This window comes from Eurytemora carolleeae, unplaced genomic scaffold (assembly GCF_000591075.1).
Source record: "Eurytemora carolleeae unplaced genomic scaffold, Eaff_2.0 scaffold622, whole genome shotgun sequence".
NCBI classification, from domain to species: Eukaryota; Metazoa; Arthropoda; class Copepoda; order Calanoida; family Temoridae; genus Eurytemora; species Eurytemora carolleeae.
In genome coordinates this window covers 30072-52852 of record NW_019396518.1, presented here as the reverse complement: position 1 = coordinate 52852, position 22781 = coordinate 30072, and the positions used below count along the sequence as shown (strand labels likewise).

Sequence of the window (22781 nt, the reverse complement as noted above, 5' to 3'; positions counted from 1 at the left end):
CAACCAAACCCGTCTTTCGAGTATCAGGATTATTCCAATATATCTAGAGGAGTCAAGTTTAATATACTATATCTATAGAAGTCAGGTTTAATCTAATATATCTAGAGGAGTCAGGTTTAATATAATATATCTAGAGGAGTCAGGTTTAATATAATATATCTATAGAAGTCAGGTTTAATATAATATATCTAGAGGAGTCAGGTTTAATATAATATATCTAGAGGAGTCAGGTTTAATATAATATATCTAGAGGAGTCAGGTTTAATATAATATATCTAGAGGAGTCAGGTTTAATCTAATATATCTAGAGGAGTCAGGTTTAATCTAATATATCTAGAGGAGTCAGGTTTAATATAATATATCTAGAGGAGTCAGGTTTAATCTAATATATGTAAAGGAGTCAGGTTTAATTTAATATATCTAGAGAAGTCAGGTTTAATATAATATATCTAGAGGTTTCAGGTTTAATATAATATATCTAGAGGAGTCAGGTTTAATATAAAATATCTAGAGAAGTCAGGTTTAATATAATATATCTAGAGGTTTCAGGTTTAATCTAATATATCTAGAGGAGTCAGGTTTAATCTGATATATCTAGAGAAGTAAGGTTTAATAAAATATATCTAGAAAATAAGGTTTAATCAAATATACATCGGACTCTCATTAATCTCTAAATGTTTAAACCAATTTTTCAAAAGAATTTAGAAATTCCTCTGAGATTTATGGCAAATGTAAACTTCCATTTATTTCAATTTTACTGCAAGATTAAATCATTTTAGTTTGTTTTGTTATTTTTAGAACTAATTCTACAGGGTGTCCCACTAAACATGGGATTCAGTTACGATTTTGATATCGTCTTTGTAAATTATTTTTCGATTTAGTATGGTGATGCCTAATATTAAAGTGATAATTCGTTTCATAGAGTTCAGAATTTTTTAGTTTACGTTTTTACTGCATACGGTGCTGTGCTTAACAATTACAGAAATTCGTGTATACAAACCTGATACAAATATAGTACAGTTGTTCCTCTGCACTGTTTATCTTGCAGAAATTTTACAGAATATCATACAAAGTTTTGCAGAATAACAAACCAGTGTTTTACCGTTTTCATAAAATATACTCTACTTCTAGCAGACGTAACTTTATTATGACCATTGAAATTAGTTAACAAAGCGCTATTTCTTAAGAAAGACGATTTCGAATTCGAATTGTAGTTGTATCTGGTTGTATCGCAGCAGTCCAAGTTTATGATGTTAATCCAAGCGTGAAAATAAATCTTTCAAAGTTTGAAAGTTGTGAAAGTTCTCCTGAGTCCCTGGTACGGAGCTGAACCTGTCCTAGGCTGACACATTTTCAATAAATGTTGAAACCATTCTCTCCGCAGTAATCTTATATCCACACCAAGATACCAGGATACCAGGACAAGATAGTATAGGACAGGAAAATATGTTTTTCAGAATAGGGCCAGGTTGCTTTAGATATAGAATAATATAGTTTTAGATCAGGACAAGTTAGAAAAGCACAGCTTTTAAATTAGGACAAAAAAGTTTTTTTAGGACAAGATACTTTTATATAAGGACAAGATTGTTTCAAATTACAGGGCAAGGTTGTTTCAGAGTTGTACAGGATAGTTTTAGATTAGGGCAAGCTGATTGTTTCAGATTAGGACAGGATTGTTTCAGATTAGGACAAGATTGTTTTAGATTAGAACAAGATTGTTTCAGATTGGGACAGGATTGTTTCAGATTAGGACAAGATGGTGTTTAGATCAGGATAAGGCAGTTTCACTGAGATTTTCAAAATAGGACAATCTTGGTTCATTTCAGAAATGTTGGAAGAGATATGAACAAAAGGTAAGGTGGGACCTACGGTGGTAGGCGATTATATCAATATAATAAAGACGACTTTCGATTTCAATTTTGATTTATATCAATTTTTTAAACAGTATGGATACCCAAAAACATAGAATAAAAGAGGTTGCTGTCAATTAAAAAGCTTCCCTTTATTTACTTGTAAACATGGACTTTGAAAAAAGCTTGTTTACAATTAAATCTTAAAAAAAATTCGTCTTCATTGTATGGATATAATCACCTACCACCCTATAAAACTGTGGAATAGGAGGAAGACTGTTAGATTCATGAGTTAAGATTTTGAAAAGTCACATAAACATAAAACACGGCAATTGTCCTTGAGTGTGTATATAGTGTACAAAGCGGTGTTAGGTACTTTCCCAAAGATATTTTCTCGAAGGCGACTTCCCACGTGACAATTTCCCAAGTGGCTACTTCCTAAATGTGCAATTTCCCAAGCGGCAACTTCCAAAGGGTTAGGTTAGGCCATCTGAGGCGCCGCAGGCTGCAATGGTGGACGAGCGCTGTGGCTAGGATGGGCTAGGGGCCGAGCGCCTCGGCTAGAACAGGCTGAGGGCCGAGCGCTGCGGCTAGGACAGACTTGGGAAGTTCCCGCTTGGGAAATGGCACATTTGGGAAGTTGCCACTTGGAAAAATACCCTTGGAAAGTTGTCACTTGGGAATAATCCTTTGGGAAAGTACCTAACATCTACAAGCTACCCTTCACAGTAAGTTGATTTTCAAACTATTGAAATATAACAACGTCAAATACAAAAAAACACTTAAACATCGTCTTCCTCTGTGTTGTGGTTCTCATTGTATCACCTGTTCTAAGACTAATAATATATTCTGCTGACGCTTCCTCTAGAAGCTTATTAACACATGAGGGATATCTTTCTCTTAGTTCCGAGCATAGGTTGAGGGTTATCCTCGTCAATGTACTCTTCTCTATTGGAGCAATAGGAGACTTTTCCGCGCATTTCCTGGATTAATAAGATTGTTATAAATGTCGTCTTCTTGATAAGGGTTTTTTGTACCTCAGAAGACCAATATAATGTTCTTGAGGAAATACTGGGAGATCTTCTTCCGGTCTTGTATGAGTATTATTTTGTTTCCGGTTTCGGATGGATTTTGCTCGATTCTTTGCAGCCTGAACCTTTATCAACTCCTACAAAAGAGGATCCAGTAAGATCCACATTTTTGATTTGTTAGATTTTTTATTATAATCTCAAATTACCTGAACCTCTTTCTTCTTTTCCCGTTCTCTCCTGATAGACCAACAAGGATAGATCTTTTAGTTTGATTATTTGGGCAAAAAGATTTTCTTTTTGGAAAATACAAATCATGCTAATTATTTTATAGCGCTTTAAGAAAATTTCATTAAAGATTTTATAGAAATAGAAAAGTTAGGGAATAATTGGCCGTTCCGTTTAACACTTGAAACTTGTATTAACTTGTATTGTGTTAAGGTCTATATACTTATATTATGGTCAACATTTGACATAGTATAAGAACGGCAACATTATTTATTCTTAAGATTTTCTTTTCTTACAATTAAAATCTCCAAAAACGACTCTGGTTAATGGTTTAACGATCATTTTGGTCATTGTGTATTATCCAGTGTTCCCTGTAGGTGAGAAGAGGGTGGTTTTTGTACTTGTCTCTCTTGAAGAGATTAGGATCAGGGGGAGGAGGGAGATACGGTACACCGGGTACACGCATCCTGAAGTACAATAATGTAGTTTACATTACACTAGGTACACATATTCTGCAGTACATGATATAGTTTACGGTACACCGGGTACACGCATCCTGAAGTACAATAATGTAGTTTACATTACACTAGGTACACATATTATGCAGTACATGATATAGTTTACGGTACACTGGATACACGTATCCTCCAGTACATGATATAGTACACATATCCTGCAGTACATCATATAGTTTACAGTACACCGGGTACATACATCCTGCAGTACAATACTATAGTTTACAGTTCACCGGGTACGCACATCCTGCAGTACATAATATAGTTTACAGTACACGAATCCTACAGTTTATGGATGGTATGAACAGAGTACAATATATCATTTAGTACATAATATAATTTACGGTACATCCGGTACAAATAATATGCAGTTAAACCCTAAATATTAAATACATCGAAAGAATTCATCAATTGCAGATATTTAGTTTTTTAATTAAATGATTATTTGGAGCTCTATAAAAATGTTCCCGCATATTCATGGATATTTATTTATTTTCGCAATTACTGAGATTTACGTAAAATAGTATAAAACCCATTAAAAATTGTCAAGACGACATTTCACAAATTTTTTCGATGTATGGCTGATTTAGGGTTTAACTGTAGTAAATGAATAGTTTTAATTAAGCTATTCTATTACTCTCTATTCTAGATTTGTTCATTCTATTCTATTAGATACTAACTGAGGTGCATGGCGTTGCCCGTGGAATTAAAGAAAATTAGATTTTTTTGCCTGTATTACCCCCGGGATACCCCTGGGTGCCCTAAAAAAATGTCAGTCCATTCGGTCCAGCCGTTTGGCCGGCTATAGGGAACATGTATACGAATGTCTTGTTTTATTATATAGATATTCGAATTCTTTTCTTTTATACAGTTTAACTCAGAACCTTGGGGAAATCATTGTTTGGTGGGGTTTATTCTATTATACCTAAATCTTAGTAATTGTATGAATAAAATAAATAAACAGCTATTATGCGGGAACATAATTATATAATTATTCAACTAAAAACTAAATATCTCCAGCATTCCATTATCAGTAGGTTAACAAAACGACGATATGTTGGCCAATAGATGTCTCATGCTAAATTCTTATCTGATAGATAGATAATTTCTCCGTACACTTATAGGAGACGTCAAGGACGTCAAGTTGTCGACCAATGTAGTTTATGGAAGGAACGGCCTCAGTCCAAAGTAGGAATGCAAAGGTTGGCCCAGCTTGGATATTCAAATGTACATCGACCGGTGGAGCGTGGTTTATCTATTCATCAAATGTACACCGACCGGTGGGGCGTGGTTTATCTATTCAAATGTACACCGACCGGTGGGGCGTGGTTTATCTATTCAAATGTACACCGACCGGTAGGGCGTGTTTTATCTATTCAAATGAACAACGACCGGTGGGGCGTTTTTTATCTATTCTTTCGATGTCTGCAAAGTTGTGTTAAACTGTATTTTATTCTATTCATTTCGTTTCCAATCTTCTTTATTCTAAATAGATTTATCATATTCAACTTCTTTTCTTTTTTGACCTGTTAATAGCCGCTAAACCTAGCTCCTTCTCTTCAACATTATTTACAGATCTAAACAGAATGCGCAGTAATGATAATGATGAAAATGGCGAAAACTGTATAGTCGCTCTTTTTTGATTTTCTATTTTCCATCTTAGATGTTTTTAGTTTGCCATCATTGATTCACAAAAGTACTCTCCAAATCATTATCAAAATAAAGAAGATGGATATTACCTCCTTTTCCTGTCCATTAATATTTGGCCACAGCAAACTAATTACGTTCAGAAAATTTTTAATTCCAAGACTAGTCAGAGCAAGAAAATAAAACAATTTATTATTCCATTATTTGAAAAAGTGTCTCTTAATTCTAATTACTAGCCTTGGTTTGCCAAACCGAACCCGGGATTGGGAAATTCTCCCTTCCTCCTTTCTACTCCGGGTCCCGTCCTGAACTTTAGGGCTGTCCATCTTCTCCTTAACTCAGGGTACCAGACACCATGGACAAGGAGGAGTAAACCTATCTTAAATGAAAAACTTTATGTTATACGCATATATTTATTAAAGTGAGTGTTTAAGCGTAATTTCAAGTGATTCTCCATGAAAAGATTGAATGTCCGATTCACAACGGTACCCTTGAAACCTTTCTTTGATCAACAATGTGGAAGATATTGTCGGTTTTCTGGAAAGTGTTCATGTCCTTAAAAGTCTTTATTTTTTCCTTCAGTTTAGAAACGCGCCAGTCAATATTATGTAGAGAAACTACGATTTGAATTAATCAGTTTTATATTATAAACATCAGACATTGCTTTTAAGGGTATTAAATTGGTATTCAATTGCATTGCCATCTTTCCAGGGAGATTTGGTCATTTCAAATTACGCTTACAGTCCTTTTTCAGTTAAAAATATTATTACATTTCATATAAATCGAATGTTATGTGTCTGTCTTTGGGTTTGTATTTTTTACAACATATTGAGCCAAAGATAGTTTTGTATGAGGGATAACATAGGTTTAGAACTATGTCCCCTTCAAACATTAAAAAACAATTTTTAAACTTGCATTTTTTGTTTTTTGATATAGTCAAAATATTCACAGATAAACAAAGAAAAAATTCATGACATGATAAATTTTCTAATTCTCCAAAACAGAGGTTTCTCTCTTTCAAAGCAAGTTTAAAAGCTGTCTGCCAATTTGTAACGAAAGAATCACATTTATAACTTTATGAGAGAGTTAATTAGAACCTCTGTTTAGCAAATGTTGCAACATTACCTAACTTTTTGAACCATCCCTTAGGGAACGTACCGGCTAAACTGAGAGTGGTTTAGATATATAGATATAGTGCATAGTACAATTATCGACTAAACACCGAACTAGCAGTTGGTAACTTGTATAGGGTAGTGTGTGATACCTAGAGGGAATCTAGAGGGGGGGGGGTGAAAATAGTCCCAGACCATACAAAACAAAATATATTTATCTTTAACTTCACATTTTTTACAAATCCGCCAAAATGTGATCGAAAAATCTTCAAACTTTCAGTTAAAGATTTACTATACTGAAGGAGCAGGCATGAAGCATCATGTATAGTACAGGGTGTCCCACATCAAATTAGACATTAAGGTGGCCACAGCGCTTGGCCAACAAGCCTGTTCATTTAAATTTTAAACCTTGTTTATAAAAACTTTTAACTCTTTTCTCTCATAAGTCCTAGTTCCTTTAAACCTCCATGGTCCTTTCTTCTACAAATGCAATATCAGGGAGAGCTGGGGGGGGGGGGGGCACATCCCTTTCTACAAGAAATTAGCAAACTTTTAATATCAAAAACATTAGTAAAATTTGTTCAATTATTTATTTCTGTAACAATTCAAAATGGATAACTTAAAAGTTATTCATTTTTAAACAGTATTAGCTTAGTATTTTTGTGCCTGATTCCAGAATTGGGCACAAACTTTTTGAGTTTGCAAAAATGGCGAAGTCTCGTTGTGAAATATATAGCTGCAAGTTTTTTCACTATTTTTGTTCGGTGATTTTTCGCGAATTTAGATTCATGGTCATTAAGTTCAGAGAAAACTTCTGGTTTCACGCTTTCCATAATAGAAATCAACATCTTTTGAAAAAGAAACTTTTCTTCTGCAACATTCTTTGTAGAAAACATTAGTTCAATCACTTATTTGCAGTTTTTACTACCTTTATCACATTAGAATTTGCTTTGGTCAGACCACCGCGATTTTTCAATTCTATAAGTTTACAAGTATCCGGGAACTTTTCATTTTCTAGATGCATCAAGCATAAATGACAGCTTTCATTGACAATCAAGCGTTTCTGTATATACTCAGAAATATAAGTCAAAACATTATCTTTGTATTCAGAGCTCTGATCTAGATTAACAAGAAGTTTAATCCACTCAGAATCTGATTTATCTACTGGAGGATATGCTTTATCAACAGCTACAGAAGTTTTTTTGTATTGCTGGATAATTTCGTCAGCAATAGATCCATTTTCTGAAATTTCTTCAAAGCTAGAGGTGTAAAGTTCTTCTTTAGATTTTCTCTTGTTGTTGGCTGAAACAAAAAAATTGCAATGTCTAAAATTAACAAAATTCAGCACAAATTTTAATTTTTAAAACAATATAGAAAAAAATTACTAAGAAATATTTGTGCACGCTTATACCCAAAATCATGAAATTGTAAGTAAAAATACGGGATAAAAATTCTTTTACAATTTAACAATCGTTTTAATGAATTTCTAGTAATACCTGACTCAGGAGGAAAAGAGCTACTCTGAGGTATATGAGAACTCCTCTGTAGGAGAACAGAACTCATCTGAGGTAGAACAGAACTCCCCTGAGGTAGAACAGAACTCCCCTGAGGTAGAACAGAACTCCCCTAAGGTAGAACAGAACTTCTCTGAGGTAGAACAGAACTCCCCTGAGGTAGAACAGAACTCCCCTGAGGTAGAACAGAACTCCCCTGAGGTAGAACAGAACTCCCCTGTAGGAGAACAGAACTTTTCTGAGGGAGAGCAGAATTACTCCGAGAGGGAACAGTGCAGTGGTAGGCTGTTCATGACTCAGAAAAATGTCTAAAAAAATATGAATGAAATATTAAAATACATTTTTAAAACAATTTCAGTTTAAACCTTCTCGATGATATTAAGATATTGAAGCCCCCGTTGTTCTGTGGAAAAATTCGTTTACGAACCAAATAATTTAGGGTATTTTAAGGAATACAACAATATCTTTTAATCTAAAAGTGTTTAGAATCGTGATAACTAATTAGTGCAGGGTTTGGATATTTAGGAAAACTCAGAAAATTTCAACAGCCTCAGATCAAAACTTTTTGAGTTATGTTAAAAAAAAACTACAGGGGGGTCTAATTGCCCCCTCCCCCCAACAGGAATAGGGTTAAGCTACATGAAGTGATAACCAGAAAACTCAGGAATAGTAAGACGATTCTGAGGATAAAAAGTTCAGAAACCATGAAACACAGCAATTGTGCAGTGTAAACAGACCCATTTCACACAAAAAAATCTAATTGTCTGGTAAAATTATTTGCTTTGTAGCACCATCAAATACACTTAAGTATTAATATAATGTCGTCTTCCTATTTCATTGTTTTCTTGTTATCACTGTATATAAAAGTTACATTATGGAAAAATAATTGATTAGTAAATATAAAATCAGTTGTCACATGTTTTTATTTAACAACAACAAAAAAATGTAACTTTTAACATATTCCAGGCCTTTTTAAGGGGGGCGGGTAGGGCGGGTCGTCCCCAACTGGACCCCTTCATAAATTTAAAGCAGCCAGCCTTTATAGGGTTGAATGAAATTACATTTATATTAAATCATTCATTAACTAAATAAGCAGGGGCGGATAAGGGGGGGGTGTAGGACCTTCTTACCCCCCTGAGGGATTCAGGGAGGGGGCGTATCCCCTCCTCCTGAGATTTCAGAATAGCTCCTCAATAGCACTTAAGGGAAGGAAAACCTAGTGCAATACAGGAAAATCTAGCACCCCCCAGACTCACCCTCTCCATTATCTAGCTGTTCCTGTTGATGTGGATGGTGGGGAGGATGGAGACTGGGAACACCGTTTTAAATTAACTTTCGTCCGGAAGCGTATTTGTTTTCAAAATGTTTCGCACAGACAACACTAAATTTTCCCGGAGTCCAGAAACTTGGCCTTCCTGTGAAGTTACTCCACGTTTTTTTCAACTTTTCATCTTTTGGAAAAGAATGAAATCTTATCTTGTATGTTTGATCCGTGTTACAATTTAACACTGAACAATGCCTCATGCTTTTTTATACTGAGAAATCATGTAACTGATCAAAACAAATCCCCCCAAGAACAGTGTACTACATGTACACAATAACATACCAATACATGTTCACAATGTCACACCAATACAGGTGCCACCTGTTATTCTAAAGTATATATATTCTGAGATTTTCAAACATAATTTTCTTTTATCCATCTATGATTTATTTCATAAGATTTCAAGATCTAATAATAATTTTATTGCACCAAACTCTAAATCATAATAAAACACACTTTGCTGCCTTTTTCTTGAAGTCCTTGAAGTTGGTGATTTGACACCAGACAACCTTTCCTGTATTTTCCAAGAAGTCATGGAAAAATTATGAAAAAGTAAGACGACATTTATTATGTGTAAGAAAATCAAATCTGAGATGTCGGGGAATAAAACTCAAAAGTTCAACATTTTAAGGTTTTAGATTTTCAAATTTTACTCGATCCTCCTTACACAACAATAATAAAAGAAATTGTTTTTCTTAGTACGTTGAAATAAGAGCAATCTTTGTCAATGAATAGGTAAGCAATAGGTATGTATTTGATGAATCAGGGAAAGCACGTTGTGGACCTCAATATTAATGTCATAGAATACATTTTTGATTGGCCCTAGGTGGAGACTGTGCACTTCGGCTTTTCTTATTTCAATCTGATTTGTTCAATCAAATTTTATTCAAAATTCAAACAGGAGAAAAATAATTTCAAAATTAGATATTCCAGAGACCAGTTGTTTTAATTTTTGATCAGAAGTTCACCCCAATAAAAGACTCAATATAGAGTATATTAGAGTACTTATCACATATCTATATGACTATACTTTAATTGTGGACAGAAAACCACCCTCGTCGTACATATCAATTCAATGAAGACGACTTTGAATTTAGATTCTGGATTTCCACAAAGCTTTTAAACAGCATGAATATACATAAACCTGGAAACAAAGAGACACTGTCAATAAACAGCTTCTCTTTGTTTACTTGTAAACTTGAAATTTGATAAAATCTTGTTAGAAAGCAAAACTTAAATCTTCCAAACTGTTCAGAAATAAAGATTATAAAATTAATCTTCATTGTAAACCACATGAACGACATTAATCGTATTACAATATATGGGAAAAAAGAACAATGTTTCTATCTATCTCGTGAAGACGACCTAAACCAATTAAATCCAGGAAACAGTTCAACAAGTTGATCTTTAGTTAACCTCACTAGTTTTCTCCTATTCTTTAGACTCAGAAGTATAATACAAAATCTGTTTTATAGAACTTCTTCTTGATCTATTATTGATTATACCTTCCAACAATCCTTTAATTTTGTTATAACAATACTTAATTCAAGTTTTAAACCAACAACAGAAGAGTCAAAAAATGAACTTTTTTCACATAATAATCTAGCCAGAAAGAGTATATTTTGTAGGTTTGTCTTACCGGATTTCTAAAATTTTAAAAAATAAAATAGGGAATGAAGTATTTTTATCATTAATCAACGTGATCCAGCTCAAATTAATAATATTTCAAAATTATTTTTGTTTCTACATATGTTACATGTTAATAACACTACCATGCTCAATTTTCTTTACGCAAAAAAAGTATAATAAGTTTATGTATCTCAAACAAATTTTTAATTAAAAAAGAATTTTATTGATTTTTTTTATAAAAATACATTAAAATTAAAGGAGTAACTAGAGAGTAAAGGATAACTAATCTGGGAAGGTCCAGATACTGAGAGGAGCAAGGACTAGATATTATCCGTCCCGGCCTACGCAATTTATTCTACAACGGAGCTAGTTTCATGGTTCTAGGAGTACTTGGAGTAAATGGAGTACACAATACTCTGATGATGGATGGTTCAGGTCAGGTCAGTCAGGTCAGAGAACGGTACAGATATCGCTAACCCTGCTCCAGGTACAAAGGAAACCTCAATCAGCCTGGTTTCCAATGTCGGAGCAGGAGATAGAACCAAGGAGGAGATATTTACGAAACATGCAACATTTCTTATTTACAATACATGGTTAGAGTACAGTAGAGAAGTGAATATTAATTACAAATTGCAGGAACAACTCTAGACGTTTTAACAGATTTAAAAAAACAAGCAGAAACTTTAAAGAAATGTAGTTTTTTATAAACGAGTACAATATAAAGGTGCGGGGGGTCGAACAAGGATAACAAAAACAAACATAAAACAGGTTTACGCGAATAACAACAACTTTTTCGATTCAAATCGAGCTTCGTTGGATGACTGAAGTCCGGAACTTCCGGTTTTGCTCAGTGTTCAGGATATCAGTTGAGACAATCTGAAGGTTGGATGAGGATAAGGACGAGAGAATCCTATCCTGCAAAGGGGATGGGGGTCTGGTACAGGCTGGAATGATGACATGGAGACCTGGAGTAGTATTGAACATGATACAGTTAAACCTCTCCTGCGTCTTCCTCTTCCTCCTCCTCCTCAACCTGCCTCTCCTTGTAGAAGATCTCCTCGGACTCCCTGTCGCAGATTAGCAGGACGACAGATGCAAAGATTAGAATGATGGATCCCCAGGTTGCTCCGTATCCGAACCCGAAAGAATAAACTCTCCTGGCTCCTAAAATAAAACAAAAAGTTAGGAATAATCAAAAAGATGAATTTAATCATAACACTACTTTTAATGATATTTTTTCATAGAAAAAATTTTAAAAGTGTTGTAGTAGACTCAAAAAACTTGATTTATACCTTAATCTTTCATTTTTAGATGTTAGTTCAAACAAACTCTAGACAAACGATGTTATGTTTTAGTGAGTCAGGGGAAAAATAACACTATTATTTTAACAGAAAACGAACACACTGGGTTATCCGCAAAGTATAAAACTTTAAAGTTGATTGTGTAGATTTTATTAAAATCTTTAAAATTTTAATCAAATATTCAAATTTTCCAATACCTCTATCTTTACCACCTAATGGTCTAGACCTTTGATATTTCAAATTTAGATTATTTGATCTAACAGATATCAGAGTTTGAAATATCTTAGGTCTACGACATTGGGTTGCAGATAAAGGGATTAGAAAATCAGAGTTTGTGGCAAAGATTAAATTCCTTTAATTGGGTACATAAATTCAAAACTTCTTTGTTTTTCTCAACAGTTTCATAAGAGAAAGTATGATTGAAATTATGTAAGATTTTATTCTAACATGAAATCTATTTTAATTAGACGTGGGTTCTCCGTTCTCTGAAACTGTTACCTTATCTAATTTCTTTGTCAACCGATTGATTAGTATCAACTATGATACTAAGATAGGTTTACATCGTAGATATTGTAGTGATTCAAGTCTGTCTTTGAACTCTTTTATAGTACAGAATACACTGTAAATGCACACATTGTCTGAAGGGGGACGGGGCTTTCTGCCCTCCACTCTCTGTCTTCTTATTAGTATATTATAAAAAATTTAAAATCTGTTAATATCAAAGAAAACATTAAAAACTGCACTCTGCACTCTGCACTCAGCCTACCAATCAGCTCTTCATCATCATCAATACCATCGTTGTCATCATCATTGTCTTTGTCATCAGGAATACCATCTCCATCATCATCATTATCAACAGAGTCTGGGACACCATCATTATCAGAATCAACCTCATTGTCAATGTCATCAGGAATTCCGTCGTTGTCGTCGTCATTGTCCTCACTGTCTGGAATACCGTCGCCATCGTCATCGTTATCTTCGGAGTCTGGGACACCATCATTGTCATCATCGTTATCCAAAGAATCTGGCACACCATCATTGTCGAAATCATCATCATCTCCACCATCATCAGGTTTACCATCCCCATCATCATCCCCATCCATTCCATCTACAACACCGTCACCGTCGGCATCCTCTTCAAACTCATCATCAATGCCGTCATTGTCGTCATCGTTGTCAAAGGCATCGTCAACACCATCATTATCATCATCGTCATCCTCATCATCCGGAATACCGTCATTGTCGTCGTCATCATCTTGATCATTGGGAATACTATCCCCATCAAAATCTTCTTGGTTTCCATCTTTGTCATCAGGAACACCATCGTTATCATCATCATCGTCTTTATCGTCGGGAATTCCATCATTGTCATCATCAGGGTCTTCGTCGTCATTAATTCCATCATTGTCATCATCAAGGTCAAGATGGTTTAAAATTCCGTCATTGTCAAAGTCCTGGTCGCCTTTGACCGGATGTGGTTGGATGACAGTACCATCGTATGGTGGTTCTAGGAACAAAAAAACAAGAATAAATATTCTGTATTCGTGTCTACTAGAGCTTCCTCACAGATCTTAGTATTCATCAAAATACAGTAATATCCATAGATCTGTGGAATAGGAAGACGACTTTAAAACTCAGGGTATGATTACAAATATCCCAATTCCCATAAAACACAATAATTGTGCAGGCTACACAGACCCGTTTCACTTAAACAAATATTTTCAACATACTAGCAAAACTATTTGATTTAAAACAACATAAAATACGTATAAAATTGTTCAAATGCCTTCTTCCTAATTCAATTTTTTCGGATCTTACTGTAAAATCCCAGAGAGAAATTGCAAACCATACAATTTGTCTTTATCATACTGAATAAAAATAATAACTTTTTTTTTCTGAGAAAATTAGGATTTTGATCAATACTTAGATAAGGAGAGACGGGCAAAATGGGATTTTAGAAAATATTTTTAAAAAAAATTGTCTTTTAAACTGAAAATAGAAAATTTAATTTTAATTTTGTTTAATCCCATTTTCCCGTTTATTTCTTTAAAGAGGTCATTATGAGAAACATGTAAATCTTACATCACAGTAAGATTATTAATGACCTCTCCATGTGTGTCTAAAATTGATAAAATGTAAAAAAAAAAAATATGAATTTTGTTTGTTTTTATAACTATCTACATATCTTCTTCTATATATATAAACTGCTTGTTTGTTCAGATATCCGAGCATAACTCATGAACACCGATTTGCCTCAAATTTTGATTGGGAAACTCGTTAAAAACACTGGAATATTCTTAGCCTAGCTTAAAAATTTCTGAGTTGAGTGGTTTGATTTCTTTAGGGAAAACACTTGGCAGAGCTGGGTTTCCAAGCTAGTACATAATGTTGCAAAATTCATTATTGAAATCTGGTTTTTTAAATGTTATTGATATTTATCCATAAACATTAACAATAGATAACAATAAAATTGCAGACGCAAAAAAAATGTCTGCAGTTTTTTGGGGGGTACATATTATTTATGTATTTTGTGGCTTAAAATGTAAATAAAAAAATATTATAAAACTTGTGTTAAAATTATTTATTTTTATGTTTTACTCTAAAAAATACTTGTGTTAAAAATACCAACCAATCATGTTTTAAACGTTGCAAAAAAGACCTCGTTGCAAATGTATTAAATACTTGTGTTGCAAATGTAGTTTTTTCAATGTAGTTCAAGCTTTTGTTTTAAATGTAGTTTTAAGTGGGGACGATGCTCGTGTTTGAAATCCAGTAAGTACTCATGAGTATGAGTAGCATGAGCATGAGTAAATCATAACTTTATTATTTAAATTCTCATTAAATAAGTAAATACTTAATCATTTCCTGATGTAAACACTCATGTGCAATGTTCATGATGTTAATACTCATGTGCAATTTAAATGATATTAACACTCCTGTGCATGATGTTGACACTCATCTGCCTGATGTTAACACTCATGTGGATGATGGTAACACTCATGTGGATGATGTTAACGCTCATTGCATGATGCTAACACTCATGTGCATGATGGTAACACTCATGTGCATAATGTTAACACTCATGTGCCTGATGTTAACACTCATGTACCTAATGCTAACACTCATTGCATGATGCTAACAGTCATGTGCATGATGTAAATACTCATTTTATGACGTAAATTCTCATTTTATGATTTAAATACTAATGTCATTATGTAAATACTCATGTCATGATATAAATACTCATTTCATTATGTAAATACTCATGTCATGATATAAATACTCATTTCATTATGTAAATACTCATGTCATGATATAAATACTCATTTCATTATGTAAATACTCATGTCATGATATAAATACTCATTTCATTATGTAAATACTCATGTCATGATATAAATACTCATTTCATTATGTAAATACTCATGTCATGATATAAATACTCATTTCATTATGTAAATACTCATGTCATGATATAAATACTCATTTCATTATGTAAATACTCATGTCATGATATAAATACTCATTTCATTATGTAAATACTCATGTCATGATATAAATACTCATTTCATTATGTAAATACTCATGTCATGATATAAATACTCATTTCATTATGTAAATACTCATGTCATGATATAAATACTCATTTCATTATGTAAATACTCATGTCATGATATAAATACTCATTTCATTATGTAAATACTCATGTCATGATATAAATACTCATTTCATTATGTAAATACTCATGTCATGATATAAATACTCATTTCATTATGTAAATACTCATGTCATGATATAAATACTCATTTCATTATGTAAATACTCATGTCATGATATAAATACTCATTTCATTATGTAAATACTCATGTCATGATATAAATACTCATTTCATTATGTAAATACTCATGTCATGATATAAATACTCATTTCATTATGTAAATACTCATGTCATGATATAAATACTCATATTATGTAAATACTCATTTCATGATGTAAATACTCATGTCATGATATAAATACTCATATTATGTAAATACTCATTTCATGATGTAAATACTCATTTCTTGATTTATCTACTTGTATAGGATGTGAATACTCATGAAATGATGTAAATATTTATTATATAAAGTAAATTTTATATCATGATATGATGGAAACTCTTGTGTTTCTAACTAAATGTTTCTTGTGTTTCTAATCTAGAAAATCCGCAAATTTTTCTTACCGTCTTCAAGATCCTTGGAGAACTGAACCGGGTAGATAATGGCGGCTAGAAGGAATGCGATAGCTGAAAAACAAAATGGAGAATTTTAAAATCTTATTTCAAAATTTATATGGGTCTGGTCAAGAAATAAACAAGACTTATTTTGAAATGAATTGCAACTTTTTTACTTAGTAAAAATCAACAAACAAGGGTTTAAATATGTGAATTATCCTGCTTTAAATTAAAATATGGATTAAAGTAACGATTTGCGAGTATTTCTTTATGTCTAAAAAAGAAACGCTGCATTAAAAATTCCAGGCCGAGAAGATTTTTCAATTCTTTTCCTACAAAATTTCAGATTTATAACTTAACATTTATAATAATTTAGTTTGGTAAATAAATTTGCATACAATAACCCGAATGTTGAAATTCATGGTCATTCCTTTTTAATCCAAAACTTAATCCATAATTTCTTCACTTAACGTTAAGCCCATTTTTGGCTACGAGATTTATACAATTATTTACGCGGTAAATTTAAAATAAAAAGAAGTTCATCTTAAAGAGGCAGAGACCAACTATGTAAGGTAGTTGAACTGAGTATGCAGTGTTGTGGACAATTTCTTTAGGATTCATTTGAGACATATAAAACTTTTCCAGGATGTATAATTACTGAGTTTGAGTGCATAGTCGACGTTCAAAATCATGAATTTGGGTGGGTACATTTTCAGAATCGGTTTTTTTTAAATTATTAAATAACGACGACAAAGAAAGTAAACAAAATTCTAAAGTAAACAATAGTTGTTTAGGAACAGGTTGAGATAATAAAAATTAATCTTATCATCGAAAATAAGAAATCTTGTTCAATTATTATTTTATAATTTCTCATTATTCACAAAGATTTCCTGCAGATTTTCTGGAATTATTTTTGAAAAGACGACATTTGAAGAATTTGTAGAAATCTACGAATAAATTCATTGACAATAAGAAATTCAATATAATGATGAATACAATATAATTGATTCTAGCATTGATTTATTGACAAATTTCTTTTGAGAAATATGTTCCTATCCATCTAATTAGTTTGATGTATAATTTTTACTTTATTTTTCGTCGTCGTTATTTAATAATTTAAAAAAAACTACTCTGAAAACGTACCCGGACCCAAATTCATGTTTTTGAACGTCGACTATTCACTCAAACTTAGTAATTATACATCGTGGAAAAGTTTTATATGTCTCAAATGAATCCTAAAGAATTTGCCCACAATGCTGCATTCTCAGTTTAACTACCTTACATAGACTCTACGGGCGAAATGAAACTTGAGTATTTCTGAGTTTAACTTGTCCTGGACCGAATCAGAATTGATTCTCCGATTTTTCATTTGCTAAATCTCTGAACATAGTTAAACTTCTCAACTGTAAAGTTTAACTGATTAGAATCTACATAGTTAAAAAGTTACATCTATTCAAAATATCTGAGCTCAATGTACATTTTTAAATTAAAAATATGTGAGAGTAAGAAGTGTTAAGAATAGGAATCTTTTAAGATTTGTTTTTGTTTACATTAACAGTGTAATGCTGTTTGCTACCAAAGGATTTAGAACAAATAAATAAATTGGAATTTGGAATAGAAGAAGAATATATACAAAGCGTCCCATATCATATAAGATTACCGCCAGGCTTTAACGCCAAAATACACACATAATACCCAAACGCCCTAGTATTTTCTGAATAAAATTTTTTTATTAGCCTTATAAAATTTTTTGAAATTTTTTCTAAATTTTCTGATTAGTCCCCAAAGTCACAATTTTGGAACCAGCTATAAAACGATCCAATGTGATGTATATTTTTTTGTGTACTTTTCCGAAAACTGGGTGTAAGATCTTTTATGATTAAAAGTATTTAATTACTTTCTGTTTGTCCAATAATTTATTTCAAAGGTGTTTATATTTCAAAGGCTTTTTTATTTCTGTGACTTGCTTTGACCAACATTATATTCATTCATTTATCATCCAATCGTTTTAAGATAAAACACACTGCATTGTTTATTCTATTACATGAACTGTACAGCTACCTGCCAAAATGAGAGCGTAGATGGATACACGGTAATATTTGTACTTTTTGTTTGGATCTGTACTCTTTAACCCCAAGCAGGTGAGGGTTGTTCCAAAAAAGTCAGTTATTAGACCGATTATCACCAAAGCCGCACATCCCCGTAAATAGCCTGCAAAAAAATGATGATTATTAATATTATTTTGTTAATATTATTTTCTCTCTATTTAAATTTTGTGTATTTGAAATTACAAATTCCATTTTGCACATGCAAATTTTAAATTGCAAAACCCAATATCGTCACAGCTAGATTCCTATGAAGTTATGAACCCATAAAATATATTTACCTCTAGATGATATAAAATCTATTTCAGAATTTATCAAATAATTAAATATTTGCTTTAAAACGATGTTGTTGATCATTACCCAACGAGGACATTAAAACATCTGTCTAACCTTTATTTCCTTTTTTATAACATTAAGCCAATTTCGTTTCTAGAAAGTAACCAGCAGATTTCTGCGTCACAGAAAATTTCAAAAAACCAACGCCCAACTTCGGTATCTGAGCTTTTCAATATGTGGCCTATCGTTTTTGTATCTTAAAAAATGACATGAGTTATTTAGCCAAATAAAGTTATTCTTGATACATAGAACATAGATGGAACTACATTTAAAGATAAAAAACATTTTGGAAATCCCGGGATAGGGGGATTATGGGATTTTTGAATAATGTCGCGGGAATCAAAGACGACATAGATGTCATCACTTAATACCGATGTTTACAGGGGAGACTATGAAAAAAAAGAAAAAACTTACTTGCACTTCTTGCTTTAGAGCATCCGGGTGTAGGGTCCATATCAAAAGGTAGAGGTAGAGGTGCTCCTGGAGACACACATTGCATAAACAATCCTTCTCTCCAACCCTCTGCAACCATCCAGTCGGAGGTCGAGGTTGCTCCGATCATAATGATGACGGTAATGACGCAACATGTGAACGCTATTACCTAAACATGTGATTTATGTGAAAGGTCTGGGTTGGCTTGAACACCTTGCATAGATTTAAACTTGTCATTAAAAAGTTATGGCATTTGCAAAAATAACTGGCAAGTGCATTTGTTTTTCTGTAAACAGATTTAAGTTTATGCAAGGTGACTGTTATCCACTACTAAAAATTTTATTCTAAATTGTAACTTTTAATATTTAAAAAAAAAAATATAATTTCTGGGTGTCTAGTATTTATCTTTTTTTTCTAGTTTTTAACAAAAATATCCATAATTCCTAGTTTTCTATCCATAACATTCCTAATTCCTAGTATTTAATACATAATATTCCTAATTCATGATTTTCTATCCATAATATTCCTTATTTATAGTTTTCTTTCCATAATATTCCTAATTTATAGTTTTCTATCCATAATATTCCTAATTTATAGTTTTCTTTCCATAATATCCTAATTTATAGTTTTCTTTCCATAATATTCCTTATTTATAGTTTTCTTTCCATAATATTCCTAATCCCTAGTTTTTTATTCATAATATTCCTACTTCCTATTTTTTTATCCATAATATTCCTAATTCCCAGTTTTCTATCCATAATATTCTTAATTCCTAGTTTTCTATAAATAATATTCCTAATCCCTAGTTTTCAATTCATTATATTCCTGATTCCTAGTTTTCTATCCATAATATTCCTAATTCCTAGTTTTCTATCCATAATATTCCTAATTTCTAGTTTTCTATGCATAATATCCCTAATTTATAGTTTTCTATCCATAATATCCCTAATTTATAGTTTTCTATCCATAATATCCCTAATTTATAGTTTCTATCCATGATATTTCTAATTTCTAGTTTTCTATCCATAATATCCCTAATTTATAGTTTTCTATCCATAATATTTCTAATGTATAGTTTTCTATCCATAATATTCCTAATTTATAGTTTTCTATCCATATTATTCCTAATTTATAGTTTTCTATCCATAATATTCCTAATTTATAGTTTTCTATCCGTAATATTCCTAATTTCTAGTTTTCCATCCATAATATTACTAATTTCTAGTTTTCTATCCATAATATCCCTAATTTATAGTTTCTATCCATGATATTTCTAATTTATAGTTTTCTATCCATAATATTCCTAATTTATAGTTTTCTATTTATGATATTATCTATATAATTCCGTTATTCTAATATCTAAATCCATAATGATCCAATATTAATTTTTTGTCCACAATATGCAAAATTTCTAGATTTTTGTCTGTCAAAACCTTTTTTTAGCAAAATCCTAATTTTTTTCTAATTCTAACCTTGGAATCGCACATTTTTGCTCTTTACTGTATTTCCATAAAATTAAACTTAAAATCACAATTATTTTTTATCAGTTTGGTTCAGAAAAAAAGGATGAGGGGGAAGGATGTGGAAAAATAATAAATGGAGATAAAGATTGAAGTTTGGATCTGCTCCTGGTTTCTGTAAAACTGCTGGTCTGTCTAGTATCCCTTCATATACTAGGTTAAAAGCCATTTAACCAGGGGAATATCTTTCTATGCATTTAGCTCAGGGTGCAGATCTTCATTTCATCAGGGGTTCAGATTTACTCAGGGTTTAGGCAAACTTAGGGGTAAGATATATAGGGTTCAGATTTACTCAGGGTTCAGATATATCTCAGGGTTCAGATATACTCAGGTAGGGATTTAATATTCTCTGGGTTTAGATATACTCAGGGTTTAGATGTACTCTGGGTTTTGATATACTCAGGGTTTAGATATAGATAGGGTTTAGATAAACTCAGGGTTTAGATATACTCACCCACGGCTTAGATATACTCAGGGTTTAGATATACATAGGGTTCAAATATACTCAGGATTTAGATATACCAAGGATTCAGTTATACTCAGGGTTTAGATAAACTTAGGTTTTAGATATACTCACGATTTAGATATATTTAGGGTTAGGTATACTTCGGGTTAAAATATACTCAAGGTTCAACTATTCTCAGGGTTTAGATATACCAAGGATTCAGTTATACTCAGGGTTTAGATAAACTTAGGTTTTAGATATACTCAGGATTTAGATATACTCAGGATTTAGATATACTCAGGGTTTATATATACTCAGGGTTAGATTTACTCAGGGTTCAACTATTCTCATGGTTTAGATATACTCAGGGTTTAGATATACTTAGGGTTTAGATATACTCAGGGTTCATATATGCGTACTTAAGTTTAAGATTGTACTGAAGGGGTAAGCTTTATATATGTAGGGTTAAGATATATATAGATCTGGGCCCAGGTAAAGGCCCAGATATATTTCTAATACTTCTTTTATCCTTGAGTTGAAGTACATATATTCTAGGAGAACTTTCTAGAGAATCTCTTTAATAAGAATTTTACTGTCCAGTGAAACTAATATTTGGTCAGCAGCTCATTCCTAGAAAAGGAAAAAGGTCAGGATTTCATTTTATAAATTTTCTACTTGATTTGCTAGTTCCGCTAGTCCGCGGAGTTTTGTGCTCATTGTGGGTTGCATTGTTAGGAGTTTAAAGTTTAAGAAGTTTTGTATAAACATTTCAAAGTCAAAAACATTTTCACTAATATGTCCTTAACATTTCTCGCCAAAGACAGCTGACAGCTGAATACCTGGTGAGACAGCTGACAACAGCAGATCTACCTGGCACAGCTGTTGCAGGCCCAGCTACAGCTGTTCCGGTCAGGATGAACAGCTGGACGCAGCTGAGCTGTCAACCTTGTCAATGGAAAGCAATCGTTTGTCACTCAGGGTTGGTATTTCTTGTTTCATTTCAGGATTTCTTATTTTATTTTTGACAATTATCGTCTTGGAAAAATGTGATCCACAGAATAGGACTAATTTTTGACCGCCCCCCCCCCCCCCCCCCCCCCGGGGGGGGCGTCAAAATGAAATATATTGAAAAATGAATATAGGTTTTACATCTGCAAGGATTTAATTCTCCGATAGGAAGAGGGATAAAGTCGAAGACGCAGAGTAAGTACAAGGGCAGCAAATGGGGGGGGGACAATTTTTTTCAACTTTAAAGTTTATTAAAAGGAACTGTTCACGTAATTTTGAGTGGCACCCCTTATACAGAGTGGAATGTCCAATTCATAGCGGTACCCTTTAAACCTTTGTCTTGTCTGATGACTGGGATTCTCTTTAAAAAACTGTTATTTTCATTTGTGATTTGTGATTTGTGATTTGTGATTTGTGATTTGTGATTTGTGATTTGAGATTTCTTCATTAATTGGAACTTGCAGATTTCCAGCTACAGGGGAAATTATGAGAATTAAACACTTTTCCAGCTACAATAATAATCATAAAAAAGGTTTAAAGGGTACCGTTTGTGAATCGGGTCTGGACCTTTTTA

At 32.6% G+C, this 22781-nt stretch overlaps 3 protein-coding genes across 3 annotated transcripts; all 3 read right to left on the bottom strand.

The window, feature by feature from the left end:
- Window positions 1-2572: 2572 nt before the first annotated feature.
- LOC111704750 (uncharacterized) lies at window positions 2573-5594 on the bottom strand. Its single transcript, XM_023477084.1, has 6 exons — window positions 5506-5594; window positions 5148-5198; window positions 3508-3573; window positions 3088-3118; window positions 2888-3018; window positions 2573-2833 (listed from the first exon to the last, which is right to left on the bottom strand). The coding sequence occupies exons 1-6, from the start codon at window positions 5592-5594 to the stop codon at window positions 2596-2598; spliced, it is 606 nt and encodes a 201-aa protein (XP_023332852.1). The 3' UTR covers window positions 2573-2595.
- Window positions 5595-6951: 1357 nt separating this feature from the next.
- LOC111704753 (uncharacterized) lies at window positions 6952-9515 on the bottom strand. Its single transcript, XM_023477088.1, has 3 exons — window positions 9151-9515; window positions 7877-8202; window positions 6952-7682 (listed from the first exon to the last, which is right to left on the bottom strand). Exons 2-3 carry the CDS (start codon window positions 7941-7943, stop codon window positions 7285-7287), a joined length of 465 nt encoding a protein of 154 aa, XP_023332856.1. The 5' UTR covers window positions 7944-8202; window positions 9151-9515; the 3' UTR covers window positions 6952-7284.
- Window positions 9516-11036: 1521 nt separating this feature from the next.
- Window positions 11037-19425, bottom strand: LOC111704749 (serine-aspartate repeat-containing protein C). The gene is made up of 5 exons (XM_023477083.1): window positions 19217-19425; window positions 18423-18572; window positions 16371-16433; window positions 12915-13655; window positions 11037-12011 (listed from the first exon to the last, which is right to left on the bottom strand). Exons 1-5 carry the CDS (start codon window positions 19362-19364, stop codon window positions 11839-11841), a joined length of 1275 nt encoding a protein of 424 aa, XP_023332851.1. The 5' UTR covers window positions 19365-19425; the 3' UTR covers window positions 11037-11838.
- Between the last annotated feature and the right edge of the window lie 3356 nt (window positions 19426-22781).